The sequence below is a fragment of the Lepidochelys kempii genome, chromosome 5, assembly GCF_965140265.1.
Source record: "Lepidochelys kempii isolate rLepKem1 chromosome 5, rLepKem1.hap2, whole genome shotgun sequence".
NCBI classification, from domain to species: domain Eukaryota; kingdom Metazoa; phylum Chordata; order Testudines; family Cheloniidae; genus Lepidochelys; species Lepidochelys kempii.
The window spans coordinates 76,449,847-76,470,765 of NC_133260.1; the positions used below are offsets into that span (position 1 = coordinate 76,449,847).

General features: G+C 43.6%; 1 protein-coding gene across 4 annotated transcripts in view; it reads left to right on the forward strand.

Moving 5' to 3' along the window:
- HSD17B4 (hydroxysteroid 17-beta dehydrogenase 4) overlaps nt 1-13,408 on the forward strand; it is a 118,986-nt gene extending 105,578 nt beyond the window's left edge. For all 4 annotated transcript variants that reach the window (XM_073344781.1, XM_073344778.1, XM_073344779.1 and 1 more), the window contains 2 exons: nt 11,102-11,229; nt 13,104-13,408. In XM_073344781.1, coding sequence (XP_073200882.1) covers nt 11,102-11,229; nt 13,104-13,193 — 218 coding nt within the window. In that variant the 3' untranslated portion in view covers nt 13,194-13,408. The remainder of the gene's footprint in view (nt 1-11,101; nt 11,230-13,103) is intronic.
- Nucleotides 13,409-20,919: the final 7,511 nt, after the last annotated feature.

Sequence of the window (20,919 nt, forward strand, 5' to 3'; positions counted from 1 at the left end):
GTCACTGGAGGTGTTTAAGAACAGGTTAGACAAACACCTGTCAGGGATTGTCTAGATAATACTTAGTTCTGCTTCAGTGCAGGGGATCAGACTAGATGACCTGTTGAGGTCCCTTCCAGTGCTACGTTTTAATGATTTTGTATTTGTCACTCTTGATCACTCCTCCAATCTCCAACAATTTCCTACTTTTGCACCCTTATATGAATTCAATTTATCAAATTATGGCTGTGTTCCAAAAAGCAACGTGAGATTTAAAAGCACTGCTTTACTGTATTAACGCTTGTATCCTTTAATGATACCTATTAAAAATACCAGTGTCAAACAGCAAAACACTTCACGTGGAAGCCTCTGTATCATGCTGTGTGTTCGGGCTCTTGGGCAGCATTCACCTCGTACTCCCTGTCAGTCCCTGGCCTGGGTTGGGGAAGCTAATGATCCAACCAGCGGACCTTCAGTGATGAATCCTGGTCACATGCCACCTGAGGCACATTGTGCATATGCAAAGAAGAATAGGGGTCTTGGCTGCATTGAGTATGTGGCATCCATAAAGTATGGTCTTACTACAAAGGACACTAGGAGCATAAGAAACTGAGGCTAAATTAGTAAGGCTGAGTGACAGAATGTTAACAGTCACAGTTAGTGATTTTTCACTCTTATTACCCTATCTGAAAAATTAAGTGGCTTTTGCCGTCTTACTCAGAAGATGATTTAAAAGTTTATTCAAAGTCACCAATTTATTATAATCCCTTCTTAATTTCTGAACCACCATGCTTTGTGGTCTTGTGGAGATATCCCTTACTAACAAGGGAACATAACTGGTCCTTTAATCATAACCTCCACCTCTTCTGCACCAGGTGATCCCAGCTACCAGAGAGAATCAGGCCATTTCTTTGGGGTTTGAAAATGTTTTAGCAGGTTTTGCTTCTGTTTTTAATTTTCACTTACTTCCTGGTGCTGACCAGGACTAGGGGCTTGATTCAGAGCCCACCAAAGTCAATGGAAAGAGTCTCTCTAACTTCAGTGGGGTTTGGATCAGGCCACAGAAGCAGTGATATCAAAACACCCTGGACTCTGTGTGAGAGACTCCCATTTTTTCAGTATTTTTTACCCCACAAATACCAGGACTCATTGTAGGCAGAACTGGGGTAAACACATAAAATAAAGTTTGCTGACAATTCTCCATTATAAATCCCCTCAACCATTTGAGCTGAAATTTTCCATGCATGGTCTGTGCCTCACATTGACTTTTTTAATAGTTTCAGTGCAAACAGTTCAGCTGTTTCTGCGAAGGATAAAGAAAATCAGTAATTTTGCTAATGTTAACATTTTCTAACCACTTCTTTGAAGAGCACTAGTGCTTCCATGGATTGCAGCAGGAACTTAACATTTGGCAAGGAGCTAATTCTGAAGTCAAGTTGTGCCTTTTGCTATCCCTATCAAAATCCACTCAATTTTGACTGAGTAGAACATCTCTAAAAATTGCTATTTACACATTCTTAGTAGAGCTTGTTAGGGGTTTGTTTCTAAAATCTCTGAAATTTTAATCTGTGCTGAGCGTGCTCCCAAGATCTACAGGTTGTGAACTCCAGAGAGCAACAGGCACTGCAGGAGCAGCAGCTGCTACTATTCTTTTGGCCTAGGAAAAGAAATGTTGGCCTGGGAACCAGGAGAGCATGAATTCTAATCCCACATCCTCCATTACTGGTATTAATAATTCTGTATTCTTCACAGATTTTATTTTACCCCTATTTTCTGGAGGAGGGAGTAACTAAGAGGGCTGAACAAGATCTATCAGCTCGGCAGTTTTTAATCAATTTAATGTGTGCCATGTTAATTTTATAGTGTTCTAGTTTAACCAAAAAGTTGTGTGGCATCTTGCATGCATCCTGCTGACTTACAAATGTCTAGTTTTAGTAGCTTCTGTTTAACACCCTCCAGAGATATTAGTGGAATGGAAAAGTGTGTTGTCACCATATGATGAGACTACAGCATCTGTTTTTCCCCAAAATACAGACCAGAAATATTTATCTAACGCTTCTGCCTTTTTTGCGTTATTATTAATCATTGTACCATTTCTATCTAGTAATGGATCAACACCACTGTCAGGATCCTTTTTGTTCATAATATAATATTTAAAATTGATGACCCAGGCAGTATGGGTATGCCTGATGGGATTTCTTTGTTGAGTTTTTTTTTTTTATGGTATACAACATTTCTTAAAAATTAAGAGGCTCAAGGTAGCAAAGTCAAGCACTCAAAAGTTAGATAGCCCATGCCACCTTCTGCCTGCTTGTTCATATTCATTATGACATAGTCTGCAAATACATCATCATATGCCAGTTGTTCTACAGGTTCCTTGCCGAATTCATTTCACAAAGTGGACAGTGAAGCAGGCAGAGAGTTGCTGTATCCTTTCCTTTTTTTAAAAAAGGAGAGAGAATGTTCTCGTGATTAAGAACTGGACTGGGAACCAGGAAAACTTGGTTCTATTCCTGTTTGTGGCATTCCTTATATGATGACAGGCAAGACTGTTATAATACATATGAACAAAGAGGCCAAATTATAGTTGCATAGATAATCTTAATTTTACCATTTCCTGCAACCTAATGTTCCTGTACCAGAGGTTTTTTTGTATGTAATAAAGAGCATAATGTTCAACTTTTATCCCGATGTCCCTGGCGTAACTTGATTTAATTGTTGTGTATCAATACTGTTGAGCAAATTCAGACCATTGAAGTCAGTTCAGACCATTGAAGTCAATGCATTTCCACACTACCTTAGGTCTGAATTTGACCCAGTATTTTTCACAATAAATATTTAATGATGACCTGCTGTATTTAACTAATGTTAAGCTTTTGCCATTATAATCTGCTAATTTAATGTAACTTGGTAAGAATCCCCCTTGCCTCCCCTTTAGTATCATCCTAAAATTGCCTTTTAAAAAGGTGGCTACAGTAACTTGGCTATGGAATGAGGAGACAGGAAATTGTCAGGGAAATAACTTGAATTAGAAGTTGGTTCTTATGAATTAATATTGAATACTTTGTCTCAATTACGTTTAAAATTGTTGACATATTTTCACGGAGACAACAGAAATATTCTCATCTTTGTCACAAGCCTTTGGTTTACACCAACAACGTTGGAGTCCTGATTGTTTCTTTAGCTTTTCTTCAGGCTTCTGTTGCCAAAGCCCACAATCAAATTAAGTCTCCCGGGCCTTTACTGACTGTGTTTACTGTTCTCCTGGCCTACCTGCTGGGCTTCCTTCCATTATTAAATTTGTTACTCAGCTGTGCTGCCTGTCGTTTAATCTTGTCACTTTTGCATAGCTTTGTGCTGTTGTGCAATCTGCAGCAGTTGACAGTGCAGGAAACAATCTGGACCCTGCAGCTTATTGCTGTCTTGGGTGATGACTGTGGCTCCAGCATCTCCAGCTAATGTCCTTGAGCCTAGTGTCAGGGGAAAAATGAAAGAAATCAGTGGCTTTGGGAGGAACCATTTGAAATTCTGTTCTAACACAACCAATAATTTTATTCTTCCTTAAACTTTCAAGCACCCATTTTTTTTTTTTTGTATTGCTGTATTTAAATGACTTGTGCGTTTTATCACTACACATCAGGACAAGGTTTCTGTTTGGGCATCACTCATTAAGTGGATGGGGTATGTGGACTCTAGTATTTCTCACTGCAGCAAGAATTCTCAATGGCAACTCCAGTGTTAGTAGCACCAGTCTATTTAACCAGCAATAACCTTTACTGCTTCATTCATTTTAATTCAGCATGTAGACTATAAATTCCAAAGCTGTGTGAAATAGATGATCTTAAATTCAGGCCATGGAAGTTCAGTTTATTTCTTTCCTTTAAAAATAAGATTATACTAAAACACACACACAAACATGAGTTATTCAACATAGAATTGTCAAAAAAGAGAGAAGTTGATGTACCTAATCAGTTAAGTAACTCCCAGTCTCAGCAGAAGACATTAGATCTGTTCAGAAAAAATCTATTGACAAATAAACTGACCCTTCATAATTAATTGAGAAGGTAAAGAAAAACATTAGAAAGTTAAGGATTTTTAGTTGTCATATCTTTTTTTTTTATCTATTTAATTTTCCCAAGTTTGTGACGAGAGAAAAAAGCCCTGTGTCTTACAAACTCCATTAGTTTTGCTATTTTGGCAGCATTCATCATTTCCTTCACTTCTCTGGAGCATGAGCAGAACCATATTTAAGAATGCATGAAAGTAAGCTTTGTCAGCATAACCTGAGGAGCTTGTAACTCCTGTGAAATCCACATTTCCTGACTCACTGAAATTTTGTATGTTCCACCTTCACAGCCTATGCGGTCAGTAGTTGGCTTCCTTATGGTGCTTATAATTTTTCAGCAGAGGTTGTGGATCAAAAAGGACTTTGCAGTGTTTTTGGCCAAGATCCAAAGAGATGCGAGGGAAGCTTCTACAAAACAATGTTAATGTTTCTTACACTTGTATTCTAATGGCAATAGTATTTTAGGAGGGGCTATCGCAGCCTGTCACGGCACGGGTGTCAACGTCGTTCCCGTTCGTCGTCCCGCTCCAGGACCCCGCCTCAGCACTGCCTCCGCAGCCCCAGGCCTCGATCGCCAGCATCTCGCTGTCGTGGGTCCACCTGTCAGAGCTGATTGCAGAGCAGCTGTTACCGATGGTACTGGTTCTCCACGTTGGGATTGCGGTCCTGTGGTCAGCACCGTTCCCGGCGCCACCGCTCCTCCCAGACCAGGGACAGCCGTGGTCGTATGTCAGCCCGTCCTTCCTTTGTAGTCATCCATCAATGGGCCAGGCCAGCCAGACCAAGCAGACATTTCCCCCGGTGCCACAGCAGGTGCAGTAGCACCGGGCCCCGTGGCCAGCCCAATGGTACCAGTGGGCACCGTGGCCCCTGACGCCGCCCCCGGTGGCCTCCCTCTTCAGACCCCCGAGGAAGGAGTTGATGGGATGTACATCCTCGGCACCGTGCCCGGAGACTGACCAGGTAGTGGACCCTCGGGTGTAGGTGGACACACAAAGTACCATGCCGGCCTCCTCACCCTCCCTGGATGAGGCGATTATGGCCCCTCCGTCCCGCAGGAGGACTTTAGGGCCCACCAAGAACTCTTAAAAAGGGTGGCATTGAGCCTCCACCTCCCAGCAGAGGAGATGGAGGAGCCCTCGGACTCCCTGTTTAATGTGCTGTCCTCCTCGGTACCAGGCAGGGTGGCCTTGCCTCTCCACGAAGGGGTGGCAAAAATTTCAAATGCTCTGAGGCAAACCCCGGCCTCATTGGCCCCCATCTCTAAGAGAGTGGAATGCAAGTATTTTGTACCCACCAACGGGCATGAATACTTATACACCCATCCTGCTCCTAACTCCCTTGTGGTCGAGTTGATCAACCACAGGGAACGGCAGGGCCAGCCAGCCCCTACCCCGAAAAATAAAGATTCAAGGAGTCTTTTGGACTCATTTGGAAGGAAAATGTATTTGTCCTCGAGCTTCCAGTTATGGGTGGTGAACCACCAGGCTCTCCTGGGCCGGTATGAGTTCAATCTGTGGGGCTCCCTGCCCAAGTTCAATAGGAGTGCGACAGGAAGGAGTTTGAAGCGCTGGTGGAGGAGGGCACAGAAGCTGCCAGGGCAACCCTGCAGGCAGCTTTGGATGCAGCGGATACGGTTGCGTGGTCCATGGCCTCCGTGGTATCCATGAGACAGGCGTCATGGCTCCTGCTCTCTGGGCTGTCCAGCGAGGCGGAGACCTCCCTGCAGGACCTTCCGTTTGATGACAAAGCTCTGTTTGCGGAACAAACGGATACAAGGCTGCATGGCCTGAAAGACTCCCGCACGACCCTCCAGACTCTGGGTCTCTATGTTCTGGCTCTGGCTAAACCTAAGTTCAAGCCACAGCAGACTTCCGCTCCGGCCACCCATTTGAAATACTAGTCTTCTTATAAGAAGTCATGGGACTGTAAGAGGCGCCTGCAGAGGCAGTCTCAGCCTGCCCCTCAGCCTGGGTCCTCCAAGGGCAAGCAGGCGGGGAAGAGGTGGTTTTGATGGGACGCCTGGAGGCACCCTGCCAGGTCTCATCAGGGATCTACCCTCAATGAAGCTTCCCCTCCAATCGGTTGTGTGCTTTCCTCCCAGAGTGGTCGTGGCTGACCTTGGACCGATGGGTCCTCAGTACCATCTCCCGGGGCTACGCCCTCCAGTTTACTTCTACCCCGCCCAACCACCCCCCGCCCCTGTCCTTCCTAGGGGGCCCCTTGCACGAGGCTCTGCTCAAGCAGGAGGTGGGGGGGCTCCTGGGCCTTGGGGTGGTGGAAGTGGTACTGAGGGAGTTCAAAGGCAAGGGGTACTACTTCCGCTGTTTCCTTATCCCGAAGGCCAAAGGGGAGCTCAGGCCCATCTTGTACCTGCGAGGCCTGAACCAATACATGGTGACGCTCAAGTTCCGTATGGTCTCCCTAGCCTCCATCGTCCCCTCCCTGGATTCGGACTGGTACGCTAGGACTTGGGACTTGATCTGCAGGACGCGTACTTCCATATTCATATATTCGAGGGGCACAGACGCTTCCTCCGTTTCACGGGGCTGCAGGAACACTACCAATTTATGGTCCTCCCATTTGGCCTGTCCACTGCCCCCAGGGTATTCATTAAATGTATGTCGGTGGTGGCGGCCTACCTCAGACGCCAGGGGGTCCAGATCTTCCCCTGTCTGCATGACTGGTTGGTCAAGGGCAGCTCCCAGTCACAAGTGCGGGATCACGTGGCACTCCTGTCCACATGCACCACTCTGGGCCCATTGGTAAACAACACCAAGTCTGCATTAGTCCTGGTACAACGCATAGAGTTTATCGGGATGGTCCTGGACACCTTGTCGGTCAGAGCTTCCCTCCCACCGGACAGGTCCAAGATCCTGAAAGGGCTTATCAACGCAGTCACAAGGTTTCCGGTGACAAGAGCCAGAGCGTGCCTCTTGCTCTTGGGTCACATGGCATGCACGTATGTGGTCTGTCACGCCAGACTCAGGATGAGGCCCCTCCATCTCTGGTTGACTTCGGAGTTCTCCCAGGCCAGGGACAGGCTGGACAAAGTCCTCTCTGTGCCCGCGCCAGTGCTCGCCTCCCTAAAGTAGTGGTCCTCCCTGAAAAATGTGCTCTAGGAGGTCCCATTCAGGGACAGGGCCCTATTGGTGGAACTGGTGTCCGTCGCGTCGGACCTGGGATGAGGGCCCATGTGGGGAGTGTTCAGACCCAAGGTCTGTGGTCAGCTCAGGATTTGACCCTACACATAAATGTTAAGGAGCTCAGGGTGGTACGGCTGGCATGCATGGCCTTCCGCTCTCACCTGGAGGGCTGGGTGGTCAGGGTCCTCACAGAAAACACGGCCTCCATGTTCTACATCAACAGGCAGGGCGGGGCCAGATCCTCCGCCCTCTGCCGTGAAGCCCTCAGGCTGTAAGACTTTTGTATAGCCCACGACATCTGCCTACAGGCCTTCCATCTGCCGGGTGCCTGGAACGCGCGGGCAGATCGCTTGAGCAAGGAGTTGTCCTCTCAGCACGAGTGGTGTCTCCACGCACAGGTGGTGCACATACTTTTCCCACAGTATTCTTGCCAGCAAGTTAAAGTAGTATGGACTGGATGAATGGACTATAAGGTGGATAGAAAGTTGGCTAGATTATCGGGCTCAACGGGTAGTGCTCAATGGTTCCATGTCTAGTTGGCAGCCGGTATCAAACGGAGTGCCCCAAGGGTCGGTCCTGGGGCCGGTTTTGTTCAATATCATAGAACCATAGAATATCAGGGTTGGAAGGGACCTCAGGAGATCATCTAGTCCAACCCCCTGCTCAAAGCAGGATCAATCCCCAATTTTTGCCCCAGATCCCTAAATGGCCCCCTCAAGGATTGAATTCACAACCCTGGGGTTAGCAGGCCAATGCTCAAACCACTGAGCTATCCCTCCCCCTATCTTCATTAATGATCTGGAAGATGGAAAACGTTGGAAAACGTCCTGCGGAGGGCAACAACAATGATTAGGGGACTGGAACACATGACTTATGAGGAGAGGCTGAGGGAACTGGGATTGTTTAGTCTGCGGAAGTGAAGAATGAGGGGGGATTTGATAGCTGCTTTCAACTACCTGAAAGGAGGTTCCAAAGAAGATGGATCTAGACTGTTCTCAGTGGTAGCAGATGACAGAATGAGGAGTAATGGTCTCAAGTTGCAGTAGGGGAGGTTTAGGTTGGATGTTAGGAAAAACTTTTTCACTGGGAGGGTGGCGAAATACTGGAATGCGTTATCTAGGGAGGTGGTGGAATCTCCTTCCTTAGAAGTTTTCAAGGTCAGGCTTGACAAAGCCCTGACTGGGATGATTTAGTTGGGGATTGGTCCTGCTTTGAGCAGGGGGTTGGACTAGATGACCTCCTGAGGTCCCTTCCAACCCTGAGATTCTGTGATTCCCCAGGTGGACCTGTTTGCGACTCAGCAGAACCGTCGCAGTTCTCGGTTCTGCTCTGGGATGGGCTGGGACGGGGCGCTATCTCCAATGCCTTTCTTCTGTCCTGGTCAGGCCAGTTTTTCTATGCCTTCCCCGTGTTCCCGCTGATCAGCAGGGTACTGGAAAAGATAAAGACAAAGACGGACAAGGCCCGGGTCCTCCTGATTGCCCCAGCATGGCCCAGGCAGCATTGGTATGGGACCCTCACGGTCCTGGCAGTCGCCCTGCCATGGCTGTTGCCTGCCCGCCCAGACCTGCTATCCCAGGACCAGGGCCGCCTCCTTCACCCCAACCTAGCGGCACTCCATCTCACTGTGTGGCTGCTCAATGGTTAGGTAGGGAGGAAAGGACCTGCTCGGAAGGGGTTTAGGACGTCCTCCTGGAAAGCAGGCAGCCCTCCACATGCCGAGCCTACTTGGCAAAGTGGTCTCGGTTTTCCAGATGGGCAGACAAGCGGGGAGTCTCCCCATGGCCGACCCAATCCAGCTTATTCTGGACTACCTCCTTCACCTTAGAGCCCAGGGCCTGGCGCCCTCATCAGTCAAGGTGCACCTGGCGGCCATCTTGGCCTTCCATCTGCCGGTGCAGGGCCACACGGTATTCTCCCATGCTATGACTGGCCGATTCCTTAAGGGGTTGGATCATCTCTTCCCCTATATTCGTCCCCCAGTGGGACCTGAACCTGGTGCTGGCCCGCCTCACGGGCCCCCCATTTGAGCTGCTAGCTGCGTGCTCCTGGTCGCGCCTCTTGTGGAAGGTAGCTTTCCTGGTGGCGATCACATCAGCTAGGCGGATCTCAGAACTCACGGCCCTGACCTTCGAGCCCCCATGCGCGGTGTTTCATAAAGATAAAGTCCAGCTCCACCCACACCCCTTGTTCCTCCCGAAGGTGGTCTCCGCCTGTCACATGGGTCAGGACATTTTTCTATTGGTCCTCTGCTCCAAGCCCCCTGCATCCAGTGAGGAGCACCTCCTCCACATGCTGGATGTGAGACGGGCTCTGTTTTTTTACCTGGAACGGACTAAGCCATTCAAGAAGTCCTTGCAGCTCTTCATCGTCTCAGCTGAACGCATGAAAAGTTGGCCGATCTCCACTTAGCGGCTCTCCAACTGGATCACCTTGTGCATCTGTACCTGTTATGACCTGGCGGGAATCCCTCTGCCACCCACCAATTGTGAGGGCACACTCGACTAGGGCACAGGCCTCGTCGACTGCCTTTTTGACCCATGTCCCATTCAGGACATTTGTAGGGCTGCCACTTGATCTTCAGTTCACACATTTACCTCGCATTATGCAGTTGTCTCCCAAACCAGGGAGGACCCCGGGTTCAGCAGGGCCATCCTCCGTCACAAGAGTCTGTGAACTCCTACCCACCTCCAACAGATATAGCTTGGAATCACCTACTTTGGAGTACACATGAGCAATCACTCGAAGAAGAAAAGACCGTTACCTTTTCTGTAGCTGGTGTTCTTCAAGATGTGTTGCTCATGTCTATTCCACATCCCAATCTCCTTCCCTTCCATTGGAATTGTCTGGCAAGAAGGAACTGAGGGTGGGGGGAGCGCATGGCGCCACTCCAGGGGTCACTAGGGGCGCTCCCCTACGGGTACTGCTAGGGGAAAAGCTTCCGGCACCAGTGCACATGGCGAGCACGCACACCTATTGTGGAATAGACATGAGCAACACATCTCAAAGAACACCAGTTACGGAAAAGGTAACTCTCTTTTTCCCAAAAGACTGGTAACACAAAACTTAGACACAGACATAGGCGTGTAATAGTAATTAATCATTTTTATTAAAAATTAAATGGATTAAAATCTGGCTAACTGATATGTCTCAAAATGGAAACAGGAACTCATCATTCAGTGTGTGTGTTTTTCCAGGGGGGTCTCTCAGGGGTTGGTTCTTGGTCCTACACTATTTAACATTTTTATCAATTACCTGCAAGTAAACATAAAATCATCACTGATAAAGTTTGCAGATGACAAAAAAAATTTAAGGATTGGTAAACAATAGAACAGGTCACTGATTCAGAGCAATTGGATCACCTGGTAAACTGAGTGTAACCTGGAATACTGTATCCAGTTCTGGTGCCCACAATTCAAGAAGGATATTGATAAACTGGAGAGGGTTCAAAGAAAAGCTAGGAGAATGCTTAAAGGATTAGAAAACATGTCTTATAGCGACAGACTCAAATTGTGCAATCTATTTAGCTTAACAAAGAGAACATCAAGGGATAACTTGATCACAGTCTAAAAGTACATACATGGGGAACTAATATTTGAAAATGGGCTCTTCAGTCTAGCAGAGAAAGGTATAACATGATCCAATGGCTGAATGATGAAGCTAGACAAATTGAGACTGGAAATAAGGTGGCTATATTTAAATCAAGATTGGATTTTTTTTCTGAAAAGATATACTCTAGTTCATTTTGGGGAAGTTCTATCGCCCATGTTCTAAAGGAGGTCAGACTAGGTGATTACAGTGGTTTCTTTTGGTCTTGGAAGCTGAATCAATTACAGTGCGTGGCTCTTTCTACTGAAATGTGTTTTTATCTTCTTTTAAAAACAAAACTAACTTTACTTCCTTTCCTCAGCTATTGACTTAAAGAATGGTTCTGGTGAGGTGTATCAAGGGCCAGCACAGGGTTCTGCTGACACCACTTTCACCCTTTCGGATCAAGACTTCATGGAGGTGGTCCTAGGCAAGATTAATCCACAAAAGGTAAAAGCACTGTGAACAGAGATGGTCAGTCGCATGGTGAAATATTACTCGTTTAACTCGGAGACATTCTTAAAATAGCACAATTTCTAGTGTGCAGCTTATTTAGAAGAAAAGACTGTCTTGTAGGCCAGTAATCTGACTGAAATACTGAGTCTCTGTGAAAGGTGCTGCTATATAGAGTACAGTGCTCATTCCTAAAATGGCACACACTGGTGTATGAGATACTGCACTTTCTTATTGTAAGTGAGATCTCACATATCATTTTGCAAATCTTAGCTGAGCAACTCATATCAACCTTGTGCATGTAATAATATTCTGACTTGCAAGATTATTACCCACTTTTTTTATACATTAAGAATGTAATAAAGAAGAAGGCCCATTACTGTTGTCATGGGCCTGTGGATTTCTGTTGCATTATAATGAGACACAAATCTAATAAAATTAGGCATAAATCCTCCTAAATAGGGCAAATCACTTAGGGGAGGAGGTTAAAGAAAGGGACATACTATGGAGTCTGCATTTGAGCATCTGCAAATGTTCCTCCTTAAGTGCTTAAAACTACTCATTATTAAAAACACGTTATACAAGTTAAGTGTTTCAAATTTAACATAAATCAGTTTATAGCCTAGCTAAATGGATATTCTTAATTAGCTCATCATAATATTATTGAGAGCTCTTCTTTGATCCCAGTCAACAGGACTGAAATTAACAGGAACTCTGAATTTAAAATTTGGAGCTAACAGTGTTGATCAGTATATAATTCCTATATACTGCATGAGCAGTAGGAATATATATAGTAAAAATATTTTGTGACCTTGCTATATAGCAGGCACAAGGTCTAAACAAACAAGATTATGACAATCTCTGCATTTCTGTATTCTAAGGATTAAAGTGATTGCATTTCATGCACAATATTTGCTGTTAGACATCAGTATCACCTGTGAGTTTCTGTGGAGAGGAGGGGCTTTCCAGGTGAAGATGCTCATGATACCAATTTATATTTTGGACTATTGGCTCCATCAGTTTCTTATTTGAATTTATCTTTATGTAAATAGGAATATGGAGAAGTGTGCTATTCCAGAATTTTGTTTGCTTTCATATGACCTTCAAATTGCAAAACCAAAGTACAGCAATATTGATTAAATAAACACAGTTTTTAAAATGTCTTAAAAATTATGATCCCCATGTAAATTGGGTATCAAATCAGGAGCAGAACTAAAAATATGCAATACTGGAATTTCAGTGAAAACACTCCAAGACTGATTATTCTGGTTGCATGAGTGAGTGCTCCCCATTTTAAATGTGTTAAGAAAAAAGTAAACTGACAGATTTTTTTACCCATTTAAAAATGGAGATCCTGGCTGGCCATGTGTGAGTTTGAGTAGGGTTCAGTCATCCTTTTCCTATCCTCCTCACCTGTAACAGTGGGGTGATATTAACACCCACTGAACTCAAGAGGGTATGGTAAGACAGGATTGGGGCCTTGCCTCTGCATAGTTGTTAATGTCTGGCATTGGAGACTGGAGAAGCTCAGCTTTTACCAGCACGCCTCCCATGCTGCTGAGCCCTCCGGTAAGCATGGGGAAATGGCTCAACCACCTCCACTTCTCCATTCACCGCTACCCTTCTCCATCCCTGTACTCCTCAAGAAGCTTGGTGTTTGTGATTCTTGGTGTTATATACAATGAGGCTTAAAATGTCTTCTGTTCATAGCTAATGGACATTTCCTGGTGAGGTTTGTCCTCTAAGACATGTCTAAACTAAACCTCAATTTACTAGTGTAGTTCATTTTTTTTTTAAAATAAGACCTTTGAGAAGTGGGCAAACATTTGCAGAAAATGATTCTCCCCCCCCCCCCCCCCTGTTTCCTATAGGCATTTTTTTCTGGTAAACTAAAAGTGAAAGGTAACATCATGCTGAGCCAGAAGCTGGAGATGATTCTTAAAGACTATGCCAAACTCTGAACTGCTAGATGGCCTACTTCAGTGGCCCCTAAGAAGAACAGGATTGGCTGTCATTTCAGAAACAGAGCTTGAATCTTTATACAAATTTCTTATTGTCTATGTTCTGATTCACTTTACTGCTAATATGTTTCCTTGATTGTTGCAGATACAAAAACCTGATATAAATCTGTTTAACACTGTCTTTCTCTGTTCCTCAATAAAAGTTTGAATCATAATTTTCTCATATTGTAACTTTATTTAAATAAAACTTGTGTAGTTCTTACAAAATACATATTTCTATATCAATTATAAAGAAAATTAAATCATTAAAATGTGCTGATACTTCCTTCCTGCATCACTGTTTTCCATTGTCTTTAGTTCTTTCATACTGCTTAAGTCTGATGTTTAAAATGCCGAAGAATGTGAAGATTTTGTTTTTGCAATTGGTGTATTTGGTGGTTTATTATGGCCTCCTGTAAACATCTTAAAGAAGCTGTTGACTTGAGGTCAGTTTCATTTTTTACATATAGTCTGCATATCTTTCGGTAGACAAGAAAGCTCTTTGAACTTTGCAGCACATCACCACATTCAGGTTATCTGCCATTTAGAGAAATTTACTATTAATTACCATTTGCCAATTAAATGCAAATGCTCAGTGTCTTTCAGTACAGGCCATTTATTATACTAATTAGGTGTTCATGCTGCAGGTTTGAAAGGTTTATAGCTGTGTTAAAGATAATGGAATATTAAAATATGCAGTGTTGGAAAAAGGCCTGGTTCAAGTCCTGAATCAGGAGGGGCATTGCAATTGCATTGTATATTTGATCTACTGTTTAATAATTTCCTTTGTGTACTTGAAAGATTGTTACTTTTATTTACTTGCAAAGCAAGTCAAGTCAAGACTTGCAACTGTATAGTAATCATAACAGACTTAAGGAGAATAATGCCTTCCTCTCAGCTGCTGCCCTTACAATGAGAGGTAGAAACCAAGGGGTTAAGTGAGTTAGTTACCTTGTTACCACAGGGACATATTCTCATATTTAAATAATATGTATACGTGCTTCTGTACTGTTGTCAGTACCACTAACACCTGTTGCTACAACAGCTTGCTATTAGGTGGAAGAAATGAAAGCTCTGTATTTCACATTGATTTGGAATTTCATAGAATCATAGAATCATAGAATATCAGGGTTGGAAGGGACCCCAGAAGGTCATCTAGTCCAACCCCCTGCTCAAAGCAGGACCAATTCCCAGTTAAATCATCCCAGCCAGGGCTTTGTCAAGCCTGACCTTAAAAACCTCTAAGGAAGGAGATTCTACCACCTCCCTAGGTAACACATTCCAGTGTTTCACCACCCTCTTAGTGAAAAAGTTTTTCCTAATATCCAATCTAAACCTCCCCCACTGCAACTTGAGACCATTACTCCTCGTTCTGTCATCTGCTACCATTGAGAACAGTCTAGAGCCATCCTCTTTGGAACCCCCTTTCAGGTAGTTGAAAGCAGCTATCAAATCCCCCCTCATTCTTCTCTTCTGCAGGCTAAACAATCCCAGCTCCCTCAGCCTCTCCTCATAACTCATGTGTTCCAGTCCCCTAATCATTTTTGTTGTAAATTTCTTTATATATCATTTGCTTTGAGTCACTACACAAACCAAAGTTAAATGTTTAGTCTTTTGCGTTCACTCTCCGACTCTGCAATGACTTTTGCTCAGCAGTTACAGGAATCTGCTGATTGGGTAAGATGAAGCTACATGGTTATAATTAATGCTGCATGAGAGCTTTTTAGCTGAAAAGCAGTGGAGTGCTGAAAATGTCTATCTCACAACACCAAAGGCTTCACAGTAGTCAACCTCCCCTTTGTGAAATCATTCTTTTGAGGGCCAGCATAATGGCAGAAGAAGAAATAGTTGCTAAGTGAGGAAATTCCTGCTTTCTGCTGAAAGCTAGGTATATTACAAAATGGATAGAGATGAATCCAGAAGAACAATCTGGAGTTGCTCTTGAGGTACCAGATACAATACTTAGACTATAATTTCCAAGCTAAACAATAAAACTAGGAAATTTAGATTAGAAATTAGACGAAGGTTTCTAACCATCAGAGGAGTGAAGTTTTGGAATAGCCTTCCGAGGGAAGTAGTGGGGGCAAAAGATCTATCTTGCTTTAAGATTAAACTCGATAAGTTTATGGAGGAGATGGTATGATGGGATAACATGGTTTTGGTAATTAAATATTCATGGTAAATAGGCCCAATGGCCTGTGATGGGTTTTTAGATGGGGTAAGATCCAAGTTACCCGGGAAAGAATTTTCTGTAGTATCTGGCTGATGAATCTTGCCCATATGCTCAGGGTTTAGCTGATCGCCATATTTGGGGTCGGGAAGGAATTTTCCTCCAGGGCAGATTGGAAGGCCCTGGAGGTTTTTCGCCTTCCTCTGTAGCATGGGGCACGGGTCACTTGCTGGAGGATTCTCTGCTCCTTGAGGTCTTCAAACTACAATTTGAGGACTTCAATAGCACAGATATAGGTGTGAGGTCTTTTTTAGGAGTGGTGGGTGAAATTCTGTGGCCTGCATTGTGCAGAAGGTCAGACTAGATGATCATAATGGTCCCTTCTGACCTAAATATCTATGAATCTATGAAAACAGTGAGACTAACAGGAAAGTAGTTATCCTCTATTCTGTGAATGAAGTACAGAAAAATACCATGATGGGAAGGCATTGTAGAGGAAAGAGAACCAGTAGCAGAAAGAGAGCAGCAAAGGTGGGGAAAGAAAGAAAGACTCAGCGTATTCCATAACATAAATAACTTAGGATGGGGATGAAGGCGAATCTGTGTTTGTCAATTTTATAGACAAACATACCCATGAATAAGAAATCTAAAAAGTGTTCCTGATCCATATTTCTAACTTGAGAGAGATGGTCTCAGCTAATGTGTCACATTCAATCCAGTAGTCTAGTTTAGGAACACCAAACGCACAAAAATATTGTGAGAGTTGGCCAACCTACCTGCTACGTTTGTAGGCTCTTCTTTTGTGTTACAGTGGTATCGTTGGATGAAAACAGAGAGGATTCTTTCTGATTAGGCTGCAGCTTTAATTATACATTGATTGACCTTTTTCATTGCAATAAACAGGTGAAAAAACTGATTCCCAGGAAGTATTTTTTGCTACCATATATACAGTAAGACTCTCTTGAATCTCTGTGTGGGAAGTGGTTTTTTCCCCCTTCCTTAATCCATAGTTACTATTTCAGCAAAGGATGAGAGCAGAAGACGACAAGTGCATGGACCATAGTCAAATTGCTGAAGATGTCTGAGACTGACACTTTGTTTTATGAGGTTGTCTTCTATTCAGCATTAGTTAAGCAACTTTAGCTGAATTAATGATATGATTTTCTCAGTGTCGGAAACTGAAACCCCTCATATTAGAGAATGGCTGCTGGGGTAAAATGGTTTGTGTAAAGCAGTTAATTATACATGCTAATATTCTTTAGTACCTGTCCTAAGGGCAGCTATGTAGTGTCCATGAGGCTGTTCATACTTGGATTTTTAAGTGACATTGGCTTGAGCTAGACATAATGAGAGCAGCCTCTGCTCCACAGCTGATCAGGAATGAAGAGCAGAGATGGTGCATGCAAGTCATTAACAGTGCATTGGGATGTGGAAGTCTGCACAGCTCTTAGCCAGTTGATGCTAATGGTGGTCCCCCCCGCCCTCCAACTTTGAAAGTCAAGTCCATTTCCATCTGTGTTTTAAAAATGATGCCCTTGTTTTAAATGCTTATTTTTCAAGGAGCATAAAACTATTGTGCTCACAAGCTACATTAAACTCTTTGCTATGTGTATTTGTACCTTATCCTCGGCATCTGATATGCACTAAAAAGCACAGACATACAGATTATAATCTAAAAACAACCTGTTCAAGCACATTTCAAAGAATGTTAATACACAAAATATCAAGTATTCCAATGCCAATTTAAGCTTATAATACAGAATTTTCAGCTAGCTTTCTTATGTAAAGAGGACAGATCCCTTCATGACTTGAGAAAGGGCATCACACATCGGAAAGGTTTAAAACTAGGAAATAACAGGAGAAACCAATATAAATCCATACATCAACAGATGAAACAATGAAATCTGTACTAAATGAGATAAAATCTATCAGTGGCTTATATTTGTTTCCTGTACATGGCACTTTCTATGTATAAATGGCTTACTATCAGTGTGTTTTGTTGCATAGTACAAGTCACACTCAGTGAGACATTTACAACAATCATTTTCTCCAGCATCTTTCATAAAAAGGTCTCAAACTACTTCAGAGATGCAGATAAAATAACCAGAGAACATATCAAAGTATTGCATGCTAGTAATGTTGCACAAATAGTGAGGCAAACATGTCACAAAGGGATGAAAGTGTATAGAAGAAAATGATAAATTTAATAATATATCTAAATATTGATTGCAAAGGATGCTTCTTTGTCTGCTATTTGATAAATCTTTGGCATAGAATGCTCAGTTGGTGTGTATTTAAATGGTTAGACACACGCGACACATTGATTTTTCTCTAGTTACCGATTTTATAGTTTTTACGGCTAGAAGGGACCACTGTGATTATCTAGTCTGACCTGCAAAATACAGGCTATAGAACTTCCCTGAATTAATTTCTGTTCGAACTAGAGCATGTCTTTTAGAAAAACAACCAGCCTTGATTTAAAAATCGCCAGCAATAAAGAGTCTATTACAAACCTTTGTAAACTATTCCAATAGTTAATTTACACCTTTTTTCCAGACTGAATTTATCTAGCTTTGATTTCCAGCCACTGGTTCTTATTATATCTATTGGATATATCCTTTGTGTTGTACTTATGTGTCTACTGAGGGGAATGAAGTTGAAGAAATTAATTTTGTATTTAGCTTCTTAGGAGTGAGGTCACAGGCACTGACTTTTGTTTTTGCCAGTGGGTGCTTTTGAAGAGGTGTGTGTGTTTGGGGGGAGGCTATTTTTAGCATATTTCAACACTTCTTTCATATTCTAGTTATTGAATATGTGTCTATCATTGGTATCTTAGTGGGTGAAGAGCAGCGGGTGGGGGCACCTTGAGGGAGGGGGCCTCAGGGTCAGGGCTGTCCCTAAGGGGGTGTGGGGCCCAGGACATTAGAAACTCAGTGCCTATCTGCCCCACCCCCACCCTGCTTCTTCTGTCCCTGTCCCTGCCCCACCTCTTTCCCACCCAGTTCCACCCCTGAGTGCGCTGCACCTTAGCTCCTCCCCCTTCCCTCCCAGTGCCTCCTGATGCTGCAAAACATCTGATCTGCAGCATGCAAAAGGCGCAAGGAGGGAGTGGGAGGTTCCCCCCGCCCGCCTGCCTCTGATCTCCCCTTTTGCCTACTCAGCCCTCCTGCCTCACTTCCTCACCCGTGGGGCCTGGGGCAGTCCCCCCCGATTCGCCATACCCAAGGGACAGCTCTGCTCAGGGAAAGAGGTGGAGATGGGTTGGGGCCTCTGGGTGGAGCGAGGCAGGGCCTAGTGGGGAGGAGACCGGGCAGGGGTGGGGCCGCAGTCCAGGCATCGGTGCCCCCCCACACTTCTAGGGAGCTTCAAGCACTTGTGCCCAGCCTCCCCAAACGCAAGAGTCATGTGCCACCTATGACAGATGGGCTGCTATGTTTTGTGCCTGTTTAGCTTTTTCAGCATATGAGGCTTGATTCCTAGATTTGAACCATCATAATCATGAATGTGTATGTGAGATTTGCTGTGCTGTACAGGATGGGTTGCAAAGTTCTGGCCAGCCACAGATAGAAATGGGGATATTTTGCTGCTGTGGATATTTAAGCAGACCATAGCACTCCTCTCTCCTGAGCAGCAATACTCCAGTCTTAACTGGGTTCTGCTATATCCAAGTGCTGATTTCTACTAGCCATTGAGAAAACTGAAATATGCCAACCAGTGTGTCCTTTTTATACGTTATGCAGTGAATAGATGGAAAATAGCAGAACAAGCATACTATCAGACGTACTAAGGAGACCATCTAATGCTGATGAGTGAAAAGGGTGCCCTTAAAGCACTCTTTATATGACCTTTTCTCCAGCTACATAGTTGCCAGATATAATTAGGGCTGAAGCTCTAAAAATACTGCACAGCTTCTTTTTACAAGTGGTCTTTGCGGCAAATACAGCGTGGTCTCTCTTACATTAACAAACTCGCCTTATTATCAGTTTTGGAAAAACAATAAGGTTTCTCCTGTGCATACCAAGGTAAATTATGCAACGCCGATATGCAGGCACATAGCCATATCCAGGTATATTCAAAAGTCGGTGTTTGCCAATGGCCAAATATACTATCTATATTAAAATTCACTTCCCCAAATTCATTAAGATACTTCCCATGGATATTTTTAAGGCACTCAAGAAGATAGGCAGACATATAGATAAAGAATAGCTGGTATAGTCAAAGTAAATGGGCATTCAATAGGCTATGTATTTTATGTAGAACTTACTGTTTACATCATTGTATAAACCTCTAAATGTTTATTATTTGTATTATCAGCTCCTAGGAGCCCAGTCATAGACTGCAACCCTGTTGTGCTAGGTGCTGCACAAACATGGAACAAAAACGGTTCCTGACTCAATCTTAGGATACGAAAAGAGATGAGAGAGATATAGACAAATGAGGTAGTGCAAGGAAACAGTGAGACAATATTGATAAGCATGATAGGCAGTGGTCTCTGCAGACCAGCCACCTAACTGTTGTCAAGGGTAGGTTTTTTTGTTTTTATTTTTATTTTTTAGGCATTACTGTAGAGGAGAGTTTAGAGGAGGGATTTGGAGGATAATGAGTTAGTTAAGTATGAGGGGTGGCCTGGGAGAAAATATGAAAGTGCTTATTTGAAAATTTAACAAGTGGGCAATGGAGGCTGGCATCACGTGCTGTTTAGTTATTTTGAGCTAAATTCTCCTCAAATTAACTTCAAAATTCAAACAGCATAAGTAGTTGGATTTCCCACACTGCTCTGAAACACACACTGTTTATAGTCAACGCCTGTCCTGGAGTTCAGCTTTATTGATGTCTGAAACAAAATCCTGACATAAGCCTCATTTTTAGCTTTCTCCTCCTGCTTCGTTTGTTCCTATGTTCTGCAGGCAAAACTTTCTGTTCCATTCGCTAGTTCCCATTGCTCCTCCTTTTATATCCTGATTGAGGCTAACTGAATCCACCTGATAGTGTGACTCCAGCAGTAAACCTACTGTACTTTCATGCTGGGTACAAGCACCTAGTAACCAAATGCCCAAACAGAAAAGCCCTGCATCCCTATATAGGTTTCTAGAGTCTGCCATCGTGTTACAGGCAGGTTATATGAAGGAAAACTGTTGTTGTGATATCGATGGGAGCTGTTCATGACTGCGTTTCTGTGGGCAGAATTTGGCTATTTAACTTTTGTATCTTTTTGTAGTCCAAGAAGGTTAAGCTAGTTTAAATATATTTTTGACTGTACCACCATCAATTTTCCTTCATTCTAATTTTGTTTCAGAAATATCAGGGCATATAATACATGTAAGTAATATTTTGACACATCAAATATAAAGCTATAGTGATGTATTTTCTCCTGTGTGGTGATGAAGGTAGGTTTTGTTAGCTGTTAAGATTATCAGTCTGATGACTTTAACTTTGTTAAATACAACAAAATATCGTAAAGAAAAGACATTCAGGCTAATCCTTGGACGTAGGATTATTTTGTTTTTGTTTGTGTAG